This window comes from Budorcas taxicolor, chromosome 11 (assembly GCF_023091745.1).
Source record: "Budorcas taxicolor isolate Tak-1 chromosome 11, Takin1.1, whole genome shotgun sequence".
NCBI lineage: Eukaryota > Metazoa > Chordata > Mammalia > Artiodactyla > Bovidae > Budorcas > Budorcas taxicolor.
Genome location: NC_068920.1, coordinates 165,280,692 through 165,296,801, shown reverse-complemented (window position 1 = coordinate 165,296,801; position 16,110 = coordinate 165,280,692). Strand labels below are relative to the sequence as shown.

Below are 16,110 nucleotides of genomic sequence, written 5' to 3'. Positions count from 1 at the left end.
GGATTTCCCGGTTGGACCTTTAAAGAATTGGTTTTTGCAGGAGGCCTTTAATGCCATGCAAGGAACTTGTAGCTATGTAGAGGTGGGGGCCTGAGCCCAGCTAGTGGGCTGCAGGGCCAAGGTAAGGCGGGAGGAGGCTGCAGCCAGCACACCCAGCTGCCAGTCATTTTCCACACCCACACCAAGGCCAGAAAAGGCCTCCCCATGGGTTTCATTCTAAGTGGCTCGGTACGGGGTGTCGGCTGCAGTACTGCTCCCGCCTGCGGCGCCCACTTGGAGGAAACGTCCCCGGTTCAGACGCAGCAGAGCCCCATGCTGCCTCGGGGATTGCTCCTCATCCTCCCGGAGTCTGACACGGCAGGAGAGATTGCTTGCTGTGCTCCTTTCAGTAAAATGGTCGTTGTTTGTCCTTCAGAAATGGAAGCAGCTGTCAAGGTTACAGCGGATGGTGGTCCTCTTCCTGCTGGTGGTCTTGATGCTCTTCGGCCTCCGGTCCTATGTCCACGTGGCTGACGAGTGGGCAGGTACCAGCTACATGATCCTCGGGCGTCCTGAGGGCTGACTAAGGGGCCGCACAGCAATCTGGCAGCGGCAGGAGGCCTAGACTTCAGTGCCTTGGCAGGAAGTGAGATGAGGAGGAGCCTAGAATGTCCCCAGCGGCCCCCCCCCCCCCCCATAAGGTGGCTGTTAATCTGCGGCGTGTGGCTGTTGCCCAGACGTCTGCTGTGAGAAGCGGCCTGCCGTCCGGCCGTCTCACACTGAGATCCAGGTCCGAGGGTGCACGCGGAGTCTGCGCAGTGTGCTGCAGGCGCTTCCTGGCATGCACTGCCCTGCTGGGAAGGAAGCGCAGGTGCCGGGAGGAGGGCAGCTCCCTCCTGGGTTCTGCTCGCGGCTCCTTGGAGGAGGAAAGCTGCAGAGCCCCCGCAGGTCACTCCCGTGAATGGCCCGTGTGCCACCGTGGGCCCTCCTTGAAGTGGAAAAGATAAAGGCCAAGTGTTTGGGTTGTGGGTGGGGATAAAGACAGAAGCTGCCAGGAGCTAAGGGCAAGGTTTGCGTCCCTGTGGCACTCTGGAATCCCTTGACCTGCCCTTTTTGGAGGTCCCGGCCTGTCCCATTCTTTCCAGGAGGTGTGGCTGTAAAGGTGCTGTTTCCAGCACCCTTTGACTCTCCTCTGGGCCTTGAGGCGTATTTGAGATAAAATAGACTCTCCTGTTTAGCTGTGGACAGCAGGTCGGCGGCAGCATGGCAGATGAGACCAGCAAATCCTCCCGTCTTGCCAGCTCCTCAGAAAGCAGCTGAGAACCCAGAGGCCGTGGCGGGGCTGTCGCCTCAGGTACTTGGAGTAAACTGAAGGTGGAGGCGTAAGTGGGGTCCAGGCCAGAAGCGCTTCAGCACAGCAGGGGCTGTTTGAGAGGGACTGGGAAGAGTTCTGCTTCCTGCCGTGCGTCTGAGGTTTTAACCTGAGCCGCCTTGCTCTGGGCTGGTGGGACGGAGGAGACGCGGAGAGAGGAGCAGGGCCATTCTGTCCTCCGTCCTCTTTGCCTGTCTGGTGCTCCGGGTCCTTGGGAGGTGAGAGAGACCGTCCCTTTTCTCTGGGAGCTACTGGCCGGGAGCAGTCAGGCGGGGGCTCCCCTCTGGACCTGCCCGGACGGAGGTGCTGGGGCCTCCGCCTGGGGTCAGCAGGGAGGAGTGGGAGTTGGCAGGTGCGTGGCGCCTGCCGTCCAGAAAGGGTGGGGGCAGGGGTGAGGCCGTGTCCTGGGGGGCCCCGAGCCGTTCAGGGGGGCGAGCGGGGGCGGGGGAGCACGTGGAGACGAGGGCGAGGGGTCAGCCAGAGCCAGGGCAGGTCCCACCCCAGGAGAGCGGCCGGCCTCTGAGAGCCCAGGGTGCTCTGTGCCAGGGACACGCTCCCGCGGGCTCGGGTGTCCAAGTGCCCAGGCGCCCCCAGGGAGAGGCTCTGGGACTGATGCTGGCCTCACGCCCCGCAGGCTGCCTGCTCTCACCCCGTCTCTCTGCAAGGTCTGTGTGTGAGAGAGCCGGTTTCTCCCTTTAGAGCCAAGAGCGTTCCTCCTGTCACTTCTGTGACCACTCTCGTGTGCTGACTTCACGGTCATGTGACAGCAGAATGTGGCTGTCTCTCCTCCGAGAGACACGTTTCGACACCTCAGCATCCATGACCTGGATGCTGGTGTCCAGGAGGGGCCTGGAAATGAAGGCGTGAACATCCACGTCTCCTGTGGAGCGAGTCTTGGGGCCCCTGTGCATGCTGAGGCCGCTGGCACCTCCTCTCTGGGTCCGATGCCGACACTCGTCCCCGAGACCTGCTTCATCCATGGAGTTTTGTTTCGGCCGCAGCTACTCTCGTGATCCAGGGGCCCGGCTCTGCGGGGTTTGGATCTTGGAAGGGGGTGACTTCACGGATCCTCCGCCAAGGTGTCCATGGGTGCTGCAGCCAGAGGCTTTTCCAGTCACGAGTCTGTGTCCTTGGGAGCTGGAGGAGTTGCTATCACAGCCGCTGTTGGGGGCTGGAGCCAGGACGAGTGCGGCCTCGCACAGCGCTTTGTCACTGACCGGCCGCCTCTGCCGCAGCCTTCCGAGGCTGAGGTGGGAGTCCCGGGCGCAGGCCTGGGCAGTGTTCTCTGTGGCTCCATCGACGGGGACGGGGTGGTTTAACCCTGCCCTGCTACCCTTAGGGTCTGACTCCCAGACACGCTCTGGCCAGGGGCTTAACTGAATCTCCAGGGCTACACTCGCCCATAGGCAGAGCCTCCATCGGAGTCAGAGTCAGGAGCTGCTGAGAAAGGGGCTCCTCCTGAAGCTGCGCATCATATGAAAAGCGGAAATCATTTCCTCTAGGAAACTGCAACTGCTCAGCCAGCCCACAGCGCTCCCTGTGTGGCTCCGGGTCTGACTGGGGACGGGGTGCGTCCTAGAAGCGGGATGGAATCATTGTACGAGTGACTCTTGTCTCTGTCCAGAAGCCCCAAAGGCATTTCCGACGAGGACCCCCCAACCTGCAGATTAGAGCGCCCGAAGGAGACCCCCAGGAGAGGAGGCAGGACCAGGCCCAGAGGAGGGCAGAGGTGGTGGGAGCGGCTGGCTGGGGAGCAGAGGCGCAGAGAGACGGCCTCAGGTACCGGGAGTGTCAGAGACGGTCTGAACGTGGGAAACCCAGAGGCCTCTTTTGGTGTTTTATCCCCTGAAAAATAAAGAGAACCAGCCTGACACATAAGGATAGCTTTCCTTTGTCACAGACCGTGCCCGTGGGGAGCAGGGTCGGGGACTGCTCACTTGAGGTCCCCCGTGTAGAGTGGGAGGCTGAGCAATTCGCCTCTGCTCTGAGTTTGATTCTCTTCCTCCAGGTGGAGGGGAGCAGGGACCAAGCCAGAACAGGGCCCCAGACACCCTCTCAAGAAGGCAGAGTTCTCCAGCTGGCCTTTTCAGCAGCAGGCCCTGAGGATTCGGGCCCATCGAGGTAAGGGCTGCCTGTGCCCTCTGGGCCTCAGCTGGCATTCGTTCTGACGGGCGCCGCGTTGGCCATACTGGAGAGCTGGGGTGGCCGTGCAGCTCCTGCCTTCCCTTGGAGCATGGGCACCGGGGGTCTTTGGGGTCAGGCACTCTTCAGAGCCTTGGTGACGACATCCGGCCCCTCCGCGGCTGACCCCCATGTCCAGTGCAGCTGCAGGGGGCTGGCCTCTCACCCGTGTCCCGGTGACAGGCCTGGGTGGAGCTGTGCACCTCTGTCCTTCGGGGACCCCCCGGGCCGACGTGCAGGGCCCTCAGGCTCCGGCGTGAGAGGTGAAGGGCCTGTGGGCGGCGGGGCTCAGTGAGCCCCATGCAGCCTGCACACTGTGGTCCTCACCTCCCCGTTGAGGTGGCGGTCTGTCCTGTGCCCATTCCATGGACCGGAGAACTGCGTCTGGTCCTGGCTGGGACCCTCTGCTTCCAGCTCTGGAGGCCCCCAGGAGAACCAGGGAGCCAGGAAGGGGTCCCGTGGCCACGGCCCTGAGGGACACAGGCCGGGTTAGCGATGGAAGACACGACGTGGTGTGGACCATGGCCGGCCTCACCCACACGGAGCCCGTGCGTGGTGCAGTGTGGACGCTGCTGGCTCTTTGTGCAGTAGGCCACCTCTGATGTGCTCCGAGCCCCGGGAGGCATCTGATCAGCCTCGAGGTGTCAGCTCCTTTTGCTCCTCCTCGGAAGCTCCCTCCACTGACGGTAGACGCAGGCCCCAGCAGACGAGACCGTCTTGTCAGGGTCACCGCGTTTGATGTCCACACACCAGGCGGCATACCCAGGCGTCCTGGTTCCCCTGCTTTCGCTCCTTCGCTCTTTCCTGGAGGCTGGTCCCTGCTGGGACCTGGTGGAGGCTGAGAGCCTGGGCCAGGTGGCAGTTGCAGCTTGGGCCTTCACTGCAGCCTAAGATGCCCCCAGGGCAGGCTCACTGGCTGTGGGGCCACAGGGCAGGTCTGTCTGGGTGCCCACGCCCTGCTTTCCTCCTCCCAGCCTCCCAGAACGCGCGCCAGAAGGCTGTGGTAGACGCCTTCCTCCACGCATGGGCTGGATACCGCAAGTTCGCCTGGGGCCACGACGAGCTGAAGCCCCTGACCAGGTCCTTCAGCGAGTGGTTCGGCCTCGGCCTCACGCTGATCGACGCCCTGGACACCATGTGGATTCTGGGGCTAAAGAAAGGTACCTGCTGTCCCTGCGGTGGGCTCGAGCTCGCCGCGCGTGACCCTCGGGCCCGAGTGACCGGTTCTGGGAGGCGACCACATGCCGCGTCCTGCCGGGCTGTGCTTGCCCCTGTCCTGGCTGCCAGTGTGGCTGTGCTGGCCGCAGGCGGTTCTCTGTCCCCACACGTCCGTGTGCCCTGCGCCTCCTGCAGAGTGCCGAGTGTGCTGGAGGGTGGCATCCAGGGGTGTTTGCAGCCGCGTTTCCGCTGCGGTCAGGAGGACCCTGTGGTGGGAGGCAACACGGGACCCGACGTGGTGGCCGACCGCGCCCTGAGTCGCCCTCGGTCCTTGTCGGTGCAGACAGGGTGAGACGGGTGACGTGTCCCCAGGTGTCTGACCTGGCGCGCTCACGGCCCTGTTCCGTCTAATACTTGCACCGCAGGCCTCCAGCCACTCACTCTTTCGTGCTTCTCTGTAGCGTGGCCTTGACGTCGAGCACTTGTGCTCACGCTGCACGGCCTTCCCCCAGCTGCACGCTGGCCCTGGGTATTCTGTGCGGTTGGAGGACTCCTGGGCCCCCCTCTTGCATGAGGAGGTGATGTCGGAACCCTGCAGGGATTTGCACAGCCCCGAGGGCGCGGCCAGGGAAAGGCTGGCCTGTTAATTTTCCCCTGTGTCTCTGCTGTTCCACGTGGCAGAATTTCAAGAAGCCAGGAATTGGGTGTCCAAGAGGTTATTGTTTCAGAAAGATGTGGACGTCAACCTGTTTGAGAGCACCATCCGGATCCTGGGGGGGCTTCTGAGCGCCTTCCACCTGTCTGGGGATGTCCTCTTCCTGAAGAAGGCTGTGAGTGTCCCGGCACCGGGTCTGTTCGCGTCCTTGGGGGACTGGGGTCTCAAGTGCTCAGCAGTCAGTGCTTTTCTCGCGGGACTGGGCTGTGGCGGGTGTTTGTTTCCAGTTCTGTCTCTTCCCGCTCTTGAGTCTGTTTCTGAGCACGTGGGTGGCTGAAGCAGCATTGGGCCAGCCTGCTGCCTGCCTGTGAGGTCATTCTGAACTAATTGAGTCCAGCTCGGTTTTGTAGCTGGCCAGGGTTGGGTCACGTGAAGCCAGCATACTCAGGTCTGTCCACTGAATTTGATGAAAACGGGTGTTGGGCTTACCATCGTGTCATGGAGACAAGGCTGCCGAGCAACAGGAATCGTTGACTCATCGCTGTGTTGTGTTTCAGGAGGATTTTGGAAATCGGCTGATGCCTGCCTTCCGAACACCCTCTAAGATTCCATACTCCATTGTAAACATTGGCACTGGAGCTGCTCACCCACCCCAGTGGACCTCTGATAGCACGGTGTCTGAGGTGACAAGCATTCAGTTGGAGTTCCGAGAGCTCTCTCGTCTCACGGGGGATAAGAAGTTTCAGGTATGGTGGGGCTCTGCCCCCGGCTGAGGACTGGGGTTCCTGTGGGGCCGTCTCTGGCTCCTGGAGGCGACTGCACGTCTGCGTGGTTGTGGGTCCTGGGCCACCAGAGTTGCGTCGATGTTGGTTCCTGTCCCACGTTCTCCTGCAGAATTGCGTTTTCTGGTGATGCCGGAGGCGCAGATGGGAGAGGCCTTGACTGGAGGCTGAGTCCTCTGCCTGGCCCGGCCCGCAGGGCCCCGACAGCTGGTGGCTTGTCCTGCCGCGCTCGGAGTGGCCTAGTGTCCACTTGCCGCCATTCTGGGCCCTCCTGCAGTGCTGAGGGCCACCTGCTGTGTTGTGGCTGAGTGCCACAGGGTGTGTTGGAGCTCTGGGTTTTGTAGTCAGGGCAGTGTAGGTGACGTTGTCGTCCCATTTTGGCATCCAGACTGGGCCCTGCACACAAGTGTCCCAGCTGGGCGGCTGGCGTGGTGTGCCGGCGTGGCTCCTCCATGAGGGGGAAGGGCAGTGCTGACCCCTGAGTCTTCCTCCCAGGGAAAAAGTCCTAATTTGAGGACCTGGACTGGAAAAAGGCCTCAAGCGTGTCAGGGATTGCTATAGTCACAGCAGTCTGCGAGGCTGTGAGCTTCTATTCACTACAGGCTTCCTTGGTGCCCAGATGCCTCCCTCAAATGATCTGGGGACCCTGGCATCTGAGCCCAGAGGACAGACAGCACCTGAGTGGGTGCTGAGGGGCTCGCCCACCCTAGTCCTGTGCACCTTCATTTCCCACACTGCTCTGCCTTCCAGAGCGGCTTGGCACAGCAAGAGGCTTCAGCTTGTGTAGTCCTGCTGCAATCGCCGTAGCCCTTCCCAGTGCAAACTGGAGAAACTGAGGCAGGGAGGGTGCTGGTTACGTATACAAGACCAGAGGTAGTGGGAGATGGGGAATTCAGACCCACAGCATCTGCCCTTGAGTCTTTTCTCTTCTATTTTCTACCCATATCAATATGTATTATTAAAATGAGTGGAAAGTGAATATCGAATCTGCAAGCCCTCTGCCTGTCATCGCCTCCTTTAAAAACACGCTCAGCAGAGACTGCAGCACGGTGACGGCCCTCTGCGCAGGCCGCGGCGTCGAGCACGTTCAGACCGTTGTGCAGCCATCATCGCCGTCACCTCCCCAATCTGACCCCCTGCCCTCAGCTAGAGAGCAACTCCCTATTCTCCCAGGTCTGGACACGACCATCTGCTTTCTGTCCCCATGAAAAATACTTTCATGCTTTAAAATTTTGCCTCTTTCTTTTCTTATTGTGCTAAGAAAATCACGTAACGTAAAATTCGCCATCATAAACCCATCTTGAAGCATCCAGTCCGTAAGTGTTCAATCTGTTCACACAGTTGTGAAGCAGATCTCCAGAACTCTCCCACCTGATGAGCTGGAGCTCTGCACGCATTATGTAGCGACTCACTTCCTTCCATTCTCTGTCTCCATGAAGTGTCCTGTTCGAGGTCTGTCACACAGGTGGAGTCATACAGCGTCTCTCCTTGTGAGTCTGGCTCATTTCATGCAGCGCAGTGTCTGCGGGGTTCACCCGCAGAGTAACATCACAATTTCCTTCCTTTTGAAGACTGAATAACATTCCACTACACGGATGGACCACACTTTGCTTTCCCATTCATCCATCAACGGACACTGGTTTGCTTCCACACTGTGGTTACAGGGAATGATGCAGTTCTGAACACAGCTGTGATAACATCTGGTTAGATATAATCCTTAGAACTGAAGTTATGAGAGCATAAGGTCACTCCGTGTTCAATGTTTTTGAGGAAACGCCATACCACTGTCCCGAGCGGTTGTCCCATTCTGGATTTCCACCAGCAGTGCACAAGTGTTTCAGCTTCTCACATCCTTGCAACACTTGTTTACTGGGGTTTTTTGTTTGTTTGGTTTGGTTTTGGTAGTAGCCACTGAGGTAAGCGTGAGGTGACATCTGATTCTTGTGGTATCTATTTCCATTTCATTAGTGATCAATGATGTTAAACATTTTTTCCTATGCTTATTTGTATGTCTTCTTTGGCAAAATGTCTATGAAAAGCCTTTGCCCTCATGTGAATCAGCTTGCTTGGGTTTTTGTTGTTGAGTTGTGGGGATTCTGTCTGCATTCTGGACAGTCATCCTGAATCAGATGTGGCACGCCCATACTTTTCTCTCATCTGTACTTTGCACGTTTCCAATGTGGACGGTGTCCTTAGATGTACAAGAGATTTTCATTTTCAAGGAGTCGGCCTCTCTTTTCTGCTGCCTGTGGATTAGGTATTGTGTTCCAATCCCTGGATGAAGTGTGGCCTGTCAGGTGCCACCCTCGGTCAGGGAACCCCTGCTGATGATGGAGAACACACACTGCTCACGTGAGGTTCCCACACACCCAAGGGCAGTTCCGCGTGAAACGAGCCACTTGCTCATAAGGGTCACTTGCAGACACACAGACTGCCATGCTCGGTGGTTGCAAGATCGCAGAGGAGTAAAGCAGCTCACTCCGGGGACGTGTGCACACCGATGGGTGTGTAACCGCTGGGTCCGGACGACTGTGAGGAAGCGTGCACAGAGCCTTGGGGGCAGACACACGCGCTGCCCCGGCTAGACAGGAGCCCAGGGCAGGATGGGTCTTGAAGGGGGAATAGATGTTCCCCGGTGGCTCGGGACTTTGGGGCCGTTGTCATCATGAGAAGCAACCTTGGGCTGGGAAACAGATGTGCCTGCCAGCCCTGCAGGGAGTGGGAGCACTCAGCCATCCTCAGAAGGGGGTGCCAGCCCCACAGCTGCGGCCTCTGTCCCAGGTGGAGGCTGGGAAGGGTCTTGGGGATGAGTTCAGACCCGCGGTCGGCTGTCCAGGTGCTGTCAAGGGCAGCCCCTCTGCCCAGCCCACCCGCTCACCGCCCCCACCGTCTGCCCCAGGAGGCCGCAGAGGAGGTGACGAGGCGCGTGCATGGCCTGCACGGGAAGCTGGACGGGCTGGTGCCCATGTTCATCAACACCAACAGCGGCAGCTTCACCCACCTGGGCGTGTTCACCCTGGGCGCCAGGGCCGACAGCTACTACGAGTACCTGCTGAAGCAGTGGATCCAGGGCGGGAAGAAGGAGAGGCAGTGAGGCCTGTTTCTCTGCTTTCGGGGTGGCCCCCTGGGCTCGGGGTGGCGGGGCCCTCTGTGGGGAAGGGTGTTTCTGTCCATCCTATATGCAGAGCAAGGGCCGGCCACCGGCGTGGGCAGACGGGGGTCTTCCCTGGGGCTGTGGCTGCTTGGTCATCGGCTCCAGTGGGAGGCAGCCAGGGCCGTGTGGGACTCCTGGTGCTTAGCGCTTTGACGCTGAAAACTCACACGTTCCCAGGGAGCAGCCTGGTCGGTCCTTGTCCAGTTATAAAATAGAGATGAACCCCAGTGGGGCGCTGGGGTCCTCTCAAGCCTCAAGCCTGGGGGTGGCTGTGTCCCAGGAAGTGTCACTGACTGGGGAGCCCTCAGGCTGGTTCAGGATGAATCAGGCTGGCCGAGGCTGGTCTCCATTGGCCCCTTGGGGCTGGTTGGGAGGCACTGGCCTCACTGGGGTGGGGGCAGCCCAGAGGCCCGAGAGGCTGACCCCCATGGGGCTGGCAGGGCCGGGCCTCATAGATCCCAGGGGACGGGAGCTCGGGGCCACGCCCTGTTTGTGGACCTGAGGGCTGTGCGCCCACCCGGCTAGAGCACACAGGCCCCGCTGGTCTGCACAGGCTGCTGGAAGACTACCTGGAAGCCGTGGACGGGATCAGGAAGCACCTGCTCGCTAGATCCGAGCCCAGGAAGCTGACCTTCGTGGGGGAGCTCAACCACGGCCGCTTCAGCGCCAAGATGGTGAGTGGGAGCGTGTTTCCCTGATCCGGCCTCAAGGCAGCTGAGGACCCAGCCTCTGTGCTTGGTGTCTGGTGGCTCAGAGTGGGGACGACCGGCGGAACCTCGTGGTCCTGGCCGTGGAGCGTGGGTGGTCCCGGGTGGATGTGGGTGTCCCGTGAGAGCAGCAGGAGCTGAGGTCCGTGGGGAGCCAGGGCCCCCACCCCAGAGCCCGCGCCTCCTCCAGGCCTCTGCCGTGCTGTCTCTCTCTCCACGCTCTCGGGGAACCCCCACTCCCAGTTGCGCCCCCTCCTGCTCTCCTGCAGCCAGGGCCCCGGCAGCCTTTGAGGTGGCCCTTCCAGGAGCTTCTCCCCTGCCTGCGTGGGGCCCCCGGTGCTTGGCCTGCAGCTCAGTCCCCTGTCTGAGGCCTGACGGCGCTGGACCCGCTGATGAGGTGACCCTGTGGTTTCAGGACCACCTGGTGTGCTTCCTGCCGGGGACACTGGCTCTGGGTGCCCACCACGGCCTGCCTGCTGAGCACATGGAGCTGGCCCAGGCGCTCATGGACACCTGCTACCAGATGTACCGTCAGATGGAGACGGGGCTGAGCCCCGAGATCGCACACTTTAACCTGCGCCGCACGGAGGCTGTGAAGGACGTTCAGGTCAAGGTGAGCTACGCCGCGCCCAGGGCTGGGCCAGGTGGGCATGCCGGGGGGCACCTCCTGAGCCCCACGTGCCCCCCCAGGTGGCCGACAGACACAACCTGCTGCGCCCCGAGACCGTGGAGAGCCTGTTCTACCTGCACCGCCTCACGGGCGACCGCAAGTACCAGGACTGGGGCTGGGAGATCCTGCGCAGCTTCAACACCTACACGCGGGTGAGCCCCCGCCGGGCTCCAGGGCCTCACTCTCACCTCCGGGGGGCTGCACCAGGAGGCCCTGCCCTGCTGTGAGGGCCCGGGGGGTCGGGGCGTCCGTCTCTCCTCTCTGGGGACAGCTGTGTCGGGAGGGTCCCTGCAGGGGCCCGAGGCGCACAGAGCGTGTCTCTGCTGGGCCCTCCGTGTGGCCTGGGCAGCGTGTTTGCGCCCAGCGGGTGAGTGACCTCTGGGCCGCTAGTCTCCAGGCCAGGGGCCACAACCAGCACCACCCCCTGCTCTGCCCAGGGCCCACTGCCCACCCTGGCAGGGCTGAGACTTGACCTTCGCCCTGTGGCCCCTGAGGTGGACTCTACACCCCTCGGGTGGCCTTGGGGCCTTTGTGAGGCCTGCACAGGTTTTGGAGGTGGCACTTGGCATCTGGTCACTGAAGGGAACCATGGCTACCCTCTAGGTGGCCATTCCCCCTGTGGGCTTTGGTGTCCTCCCCGCCCCAGACCCTGCCCTAGGGGGCCGTGTGTTCTGGGGTGGGCCAGTGCCCCGGGGGGCCGCCTCTGGCTGGCAGCCCTCCAGAGGGCTGAGCCAGCGTCGTGACTTGCGGCCTCGCCTCTCGAGCAGGTCCCTTCGGGTGGCTATTCTTCCATCAGCAATGTCCAGGACCCCCGCCACCCCCAGCCCAGGGACAAGATGGAGAGCTTCTTTCTGGGGGAGACGCTCAAATACCTGTATCTGCTCTTCTCCGACGATCCTGACCTGCTGAGCCTGGACACCTACGTGTTCAACACAGAGGCTCACCCCCTGCCCATCTGGGCCCCCTCCTAGGGCGGGATGGCTCTCGAGTAGGCGCTGCCCAGGAGGCTGATACGTGCTGTCTGTGAGGATGCCTGTCGGCAAGGCCCGGGCCCTGGCCTTGGCTGTGCGGTGACTCCCCAGCTGGCGGCACGTCTCCGGGCCGGGCTGGTGATGGAGGCCGGCGGGCCGCAGGGCCAGGCTGTCTCGGGGCCTCGTGGCTGCTTGGGGCGGCCCCTGGGCGTCTGGTGCTCTGCCGCTGACTCTGCTCCTCCCCTGGTTCCTGCTGGATCATCGTTTGGAACACGTGGGAATAAATGGGCGGTGTGATTCTGGGGAATCTTGTCCACTCAGCGAGTTTCTTCCTTCTTCCTAGAAAATCAAATCAAATGACTACATTCCTGAAGCCTGAACACTCTCCTGCTGCCCTGCAAGGGCTTCCTCGGGGTCCTGGGCAGCTGGTCACCCCAGGCCACTTTTGGCCCAGAGCCCGTGATGTGATCAGAGATGGGCTGAGGGCACAGCCCAGTGCAGCCCAGCTTCAGGGTCACAGCCTGTGAACACGCCTGACCCAGGGGCTCAGGGCGTCCTGACCTCATGGGATTTCGGGCTCCTGGCTGGCTGTGGTGTTTACATGTTGGACTCAGGGATCTGCCCCTGCCTTTACAGGGCTGGGCAAGGCTGGGAGGCATGTTCACCAGCTCCAAGCCCAACAGACGGGCTTCAGTTGGGATGGAAGCACGTATGCTCTGTGAGGTTCCCCATGTGTTTGCACTGGTCTCTGAAATGCTGGGGGTAGATTGAGACACTCCAGGCTTTTGGGTCCCAACTCTATGTTCTGTGCACTGAAAGTCATATTCCCCCCCTTCAGAAATCCTAATCCTGTTAGGTATAATGAAAAACGTCAGCAAAAAGTTCACAAAGGGCAGGGCAGAGGCAGCAACTCCCAGCTCTTGTTCCCCCAAGAGAGACATGCACACACACGAAACCAATCAGAGCCAGCTCTCAACAGCAGCAGCAGCAAGATCACAGACAAAGGTAAGGCAGGAAAGTGCTCCACCCAAGGGAACAAGACTAGTTGGTAGCAACCATCCCGGAAGAATTTCAGACCCCAGAATTATTAGAGAGCAACTTTAAGAGAATTGTTTAAAAATGCGAAAGGAGGGCTTCTCTGGTGGTTCAGTAGCTGAGAGTCCACCTGCCAATGCAGGGGACATGAGTTCGATCTCTGGTCTGGGGAGATGCCCCCTTCTGAGGGTCAACTAAGCCCACGTGCCCTAGAGCCCATGCTCTGCAGCCACAGAAGCCGCCACAGTGAGAAGCCTGTGCACTGCGGTGAAGAGTAGCCCCTGCTCCCCACACCTAGAGAACGCCATCACATCGCAACCAGGACCCAGTGCAGTCAGAAGTAGATGATGTTTAAAACATGCTAGAAGAGCTCAAGGAAAAATGCTCATGGAGGTAGAGGAAATCCAAAACAATGAGAAAAGTTACTAACAGAAAGCAAAGGCTCAGAGTGAAAAGCACAATAGCTGAAAGGTCCGTTAGGGTCAACAGCAGAGTCAAGCCGGCAGGAGAGAGAGTGAGCTGGAGTCGGTGTGAGAGGTCAGCCCAGTCCAGTCCAGTCGCTCAGCCGTGTCGACTCTCCGCGACCCCATGAACCGCAGCACGCCAGTCATCTGGAGTCGGTGTGTGAGAGGTCAGCTCAGCCCAGTCCAGTCACTCAGCCGTGTCGACTCTCCGCGACCCCATGAACCCCAGCACGCCAGTCAGCTGGAGTCGGTGTGTGAGAGGTCAGCTCAGTCCAGTCCAGTCCAGTCGCTCAGCCGTGTCGACTCTCTGCGACCCCATGAACCGCAGCACGCCAGTCCTCCCTGTCCATCACCTTCTCCCGGAGTTCACTCAGACTCGTGTCCATCGAGTCCGTGGTGCCATCCAGCCATCTCATCCTCTGCCGTCCCCTTCTCCTCCTGCCCCCAATCCCTCCCAGCGTCAGGGTCTTTTCCAATGAGTCAACTCTTCACGTGAGGTGGCCAGAGTACTGGAGTTTCAGCTTTAGCATCATTCCTTCCAAAGAACACCCAGGATTGATCTCCTTTAGGATGGACTGGTTAGATCCCCTTGCAGTCCAAGGGACTCTCCAGAGTCTTCTCCAACACCACAGTTCAAACGCATCCATTCTTCGGTGCTCAGCCTTCTTCACAGTCCCACTCTCATGAGCAGAGAAAACAACAAACACCAGTAAGCAGAGGCCAGAGAGCCCTGGAGTCCCTTCCTATGGGTCCCACGCGTGCCTTGTAGTAGTTTCAAAGGAAAGAGAAGAGGGAAAAATGAACAGTTGAAAAACTTACCAAATGCGATGAAAGATATGAGTCTACAAATCCAAGAAGTCCAGTGACTTCCAAGAATCAAGTCAAAGAGACTGACACCAAGACACTTTAATAACCAAATTGTTGACAGAATCTTGAAAATAGCACAAGAGAAATGACTGCTATATAAAAGCCATCTTCCTATTAACAGATAATTTTTCATCACAAAATGATAGAGATGGACTTCCCCGGTGGCCCAGTGGTTATGGATTTGACTTCCAACGCAGGGGACAGGGGTTTGTTCCCTGGTCCAGGAACTGAGATTCCGTAGCTGTAGGGGATCTGTGCACACCTGCACCCTACAACCAAGACCCGCCAGAACCAGAAACAATCAACTTAAAACAGAAAACCGCAGAAACCAGGAGGCAGCGGCACATTTAAGGTGACGGGTGAATAAAGTTGCCAAGCAGAGTCCTGTACCCAGCAAAACGGACCTTCAAAAATGAAGAGTTCAGGGCTCCACTGGCTCAGGGACATGAGTTTGAGCAAGCTCTGGGAGGTGAGGAGAAACATGGAAGCCTGGAGTGCTTCAGTGTGTGGGGTCACAAAGAGTCGGACATGACCAAGCAACGCAACAGCAACAGCGGCGTTCCCAGACAAACAGCGGCGGCGTCTGTTGCCAGCAGACCTGCCCTGAAGGAAATCCTCACGGTGTCCCTTCAGATTGAAGTGAAAGGACATGAGAGAGTACCGCCAAGCCACAGGGAGAAATAAAGATCTCAGACAAAGGCAAAACCACGGGCAAGTATAAAAGCCAGCATTATATTTTGGGTTATGACTCCACTTTGTATTTACTATAGGATCTGAAAGACAAAGGCATGAACAGCGATTACAGACTTACGGTGCTGTGCACAAATGTGTGGATATGTGATCTACAACAACAGTGTAAACCAGAGAGGATTGGAGGCGCTTTGGAGCACAGTGTATGTGTGTGATCGAGTGAAGTTGTCGTCTACTTAGGGACATTGTCATAAATTTAGGACGTTAACTGTAATCGCCCTGGTAACCAAAGAAAATATCTGTGATATACATACACAAGAGTCTCTAAGAAAGCTACTAGAGGTAATAAATTCAGGAAAGTTAGATTAACAGAAAAAAAAATCAGCTACATTTCCATGCACCTGCAATGAACAATTCAAAAGGAAATTAAAGAAGCAATTCCACTTTAAATAGCATCTAAAAGAATAACTAAAAATAAATTTTACCAAGGGGGTGACTTAACTGTGCATCGAAAACTATAAAACATTGCTAATGGAAATTAAGACTTAAACAGGTGAAACTCCAGTACTTTGGCCACCTCATGTGAAGAGTTGACTCATTGGAAAATACTCTGATGCTGGGAGGGATTGGGGGCAGGAGGAAAAGGGGACAACAGAGGATGAGATGGCTGGACGGCATCACCGACTCGATGGACACGAGTTTGAGTGGACAGGGAGGCCTGGCGTGCTGCGATTCAGGGGTCGAAGAGTTGGATATGACTCAGCAACTGAACTGAACTGAACTGAGGTAGAAGGTATCCTTGGTTCATGGGTAGAAAGCCTTTTTTTTTTTTTGGCTGCACCACTCAGCTTACTGGATCTTAGTTCCCCAACCAGGGATAAAACCTGGCTCCAGCAGTGAAAGTGGAGAGTCCTAACCTCTAGACCACAAGGAAGTCCCGGGAAGACTTGATTTTAAGATGCCAACACTACCTAGAGTGACCTGCAGGTTCAATGCAGTCCTGATCAAAATTCCAACTTTTTTTTTTTTTTCTGCAGAAGTTGCAATGTCGATCCTCAAATTCATATTGGATTGCGAGGGGCCCTGAATAGCCAAAATAATCTTGAAAAAGAAAAAAGAAGAAACACATTTCCCAAGTTCAAGACTTCCTACAAAGACACAGTATTCAAAACAGTGTGGTGTTTTCATGAGACTAGGATCGACACGTAGACCCTGGAAAATGAGAGCGAATCTAGAAATAAGCTGATAGCTATGCTGATGTTCAGTCACCAAGTCATGTCCGGTCTTTGCAACCCCATGAAGCAACCAGGCTTCCCTGCCCGTCCCTGTCTCCTAGAGTTTGCTTAAACTGATGTCCGTTGAGTTGATGATGCCGTCCAACCATCTCATCCTCTGTTGTCCCCTTCCCTTCCTCCTCCAGTCTCT

The 16,110-nt window shown here is 58.2% G+C and overlaps 1 protein-coding gene across 1 annotated transcript; it reads left to right on the top strand.

The window, feature by feature from the left end:
- Positions 1-204: 204 nt before the first annotated feature.
- LOC128055766 (endoplasmic reticulum mannosyl-oligosaccharide 1,2-alpha-mannosidase-like) lies at positions 205-12,184 on the top strand. Its single transcript, XM_052648299.1, has 13 exons — positions 205-228; positions 416-524; positions 1,218-1,333; positions 2,976-3,130; positions 3,360-3,472; positions 4,507-4,692; positions 5,372-5,520; positions 5,903-6,091; positions 9,027-9,217; positions 9,835-9,955; positions 10,404-10,601; positions 10,679-10,810; positions 11,426-12,184. The coding sequence occupies exons 1-13, from the start codon at positions 205-207 to the stop codon at positions 11,627-11,629; spliced, it is 1,887 nt and encodes a 628-aa protein (XP_052504259.1). The 3' UTR covers positions 11,630-12,184.
- The last annotated feature ends 3,926 nt before the right edge of the window (positions 12,185-16,110 follow it).

What these genes read in the sequence shown, in the direction of transcription:
- LOC128055766 (XM_052648299.1), top strand. Translation starts at nt 205, where the DNA reads ATGGGTTTCATTCTAAGTGGCTCG. An exon ending in GAGGATTCGGGCCCATCGAG is followed by an intron (nt 3,473 to 4,506) that starts GTAAGGGCTGCC and finishes TCCTCCTCCCAG; the next exon opens with CCTCCCAGAACGCGCGCCAG. An exon ending in GGCGGGAAGAAGGAGAGGCA is followed by an intron (nt 9,218 to 9,834) that starts GTGAGGCCTGTT and finishes TGGTCTGCACAG; the next exon opens with GCTGCTGGAAGACTACCTGG.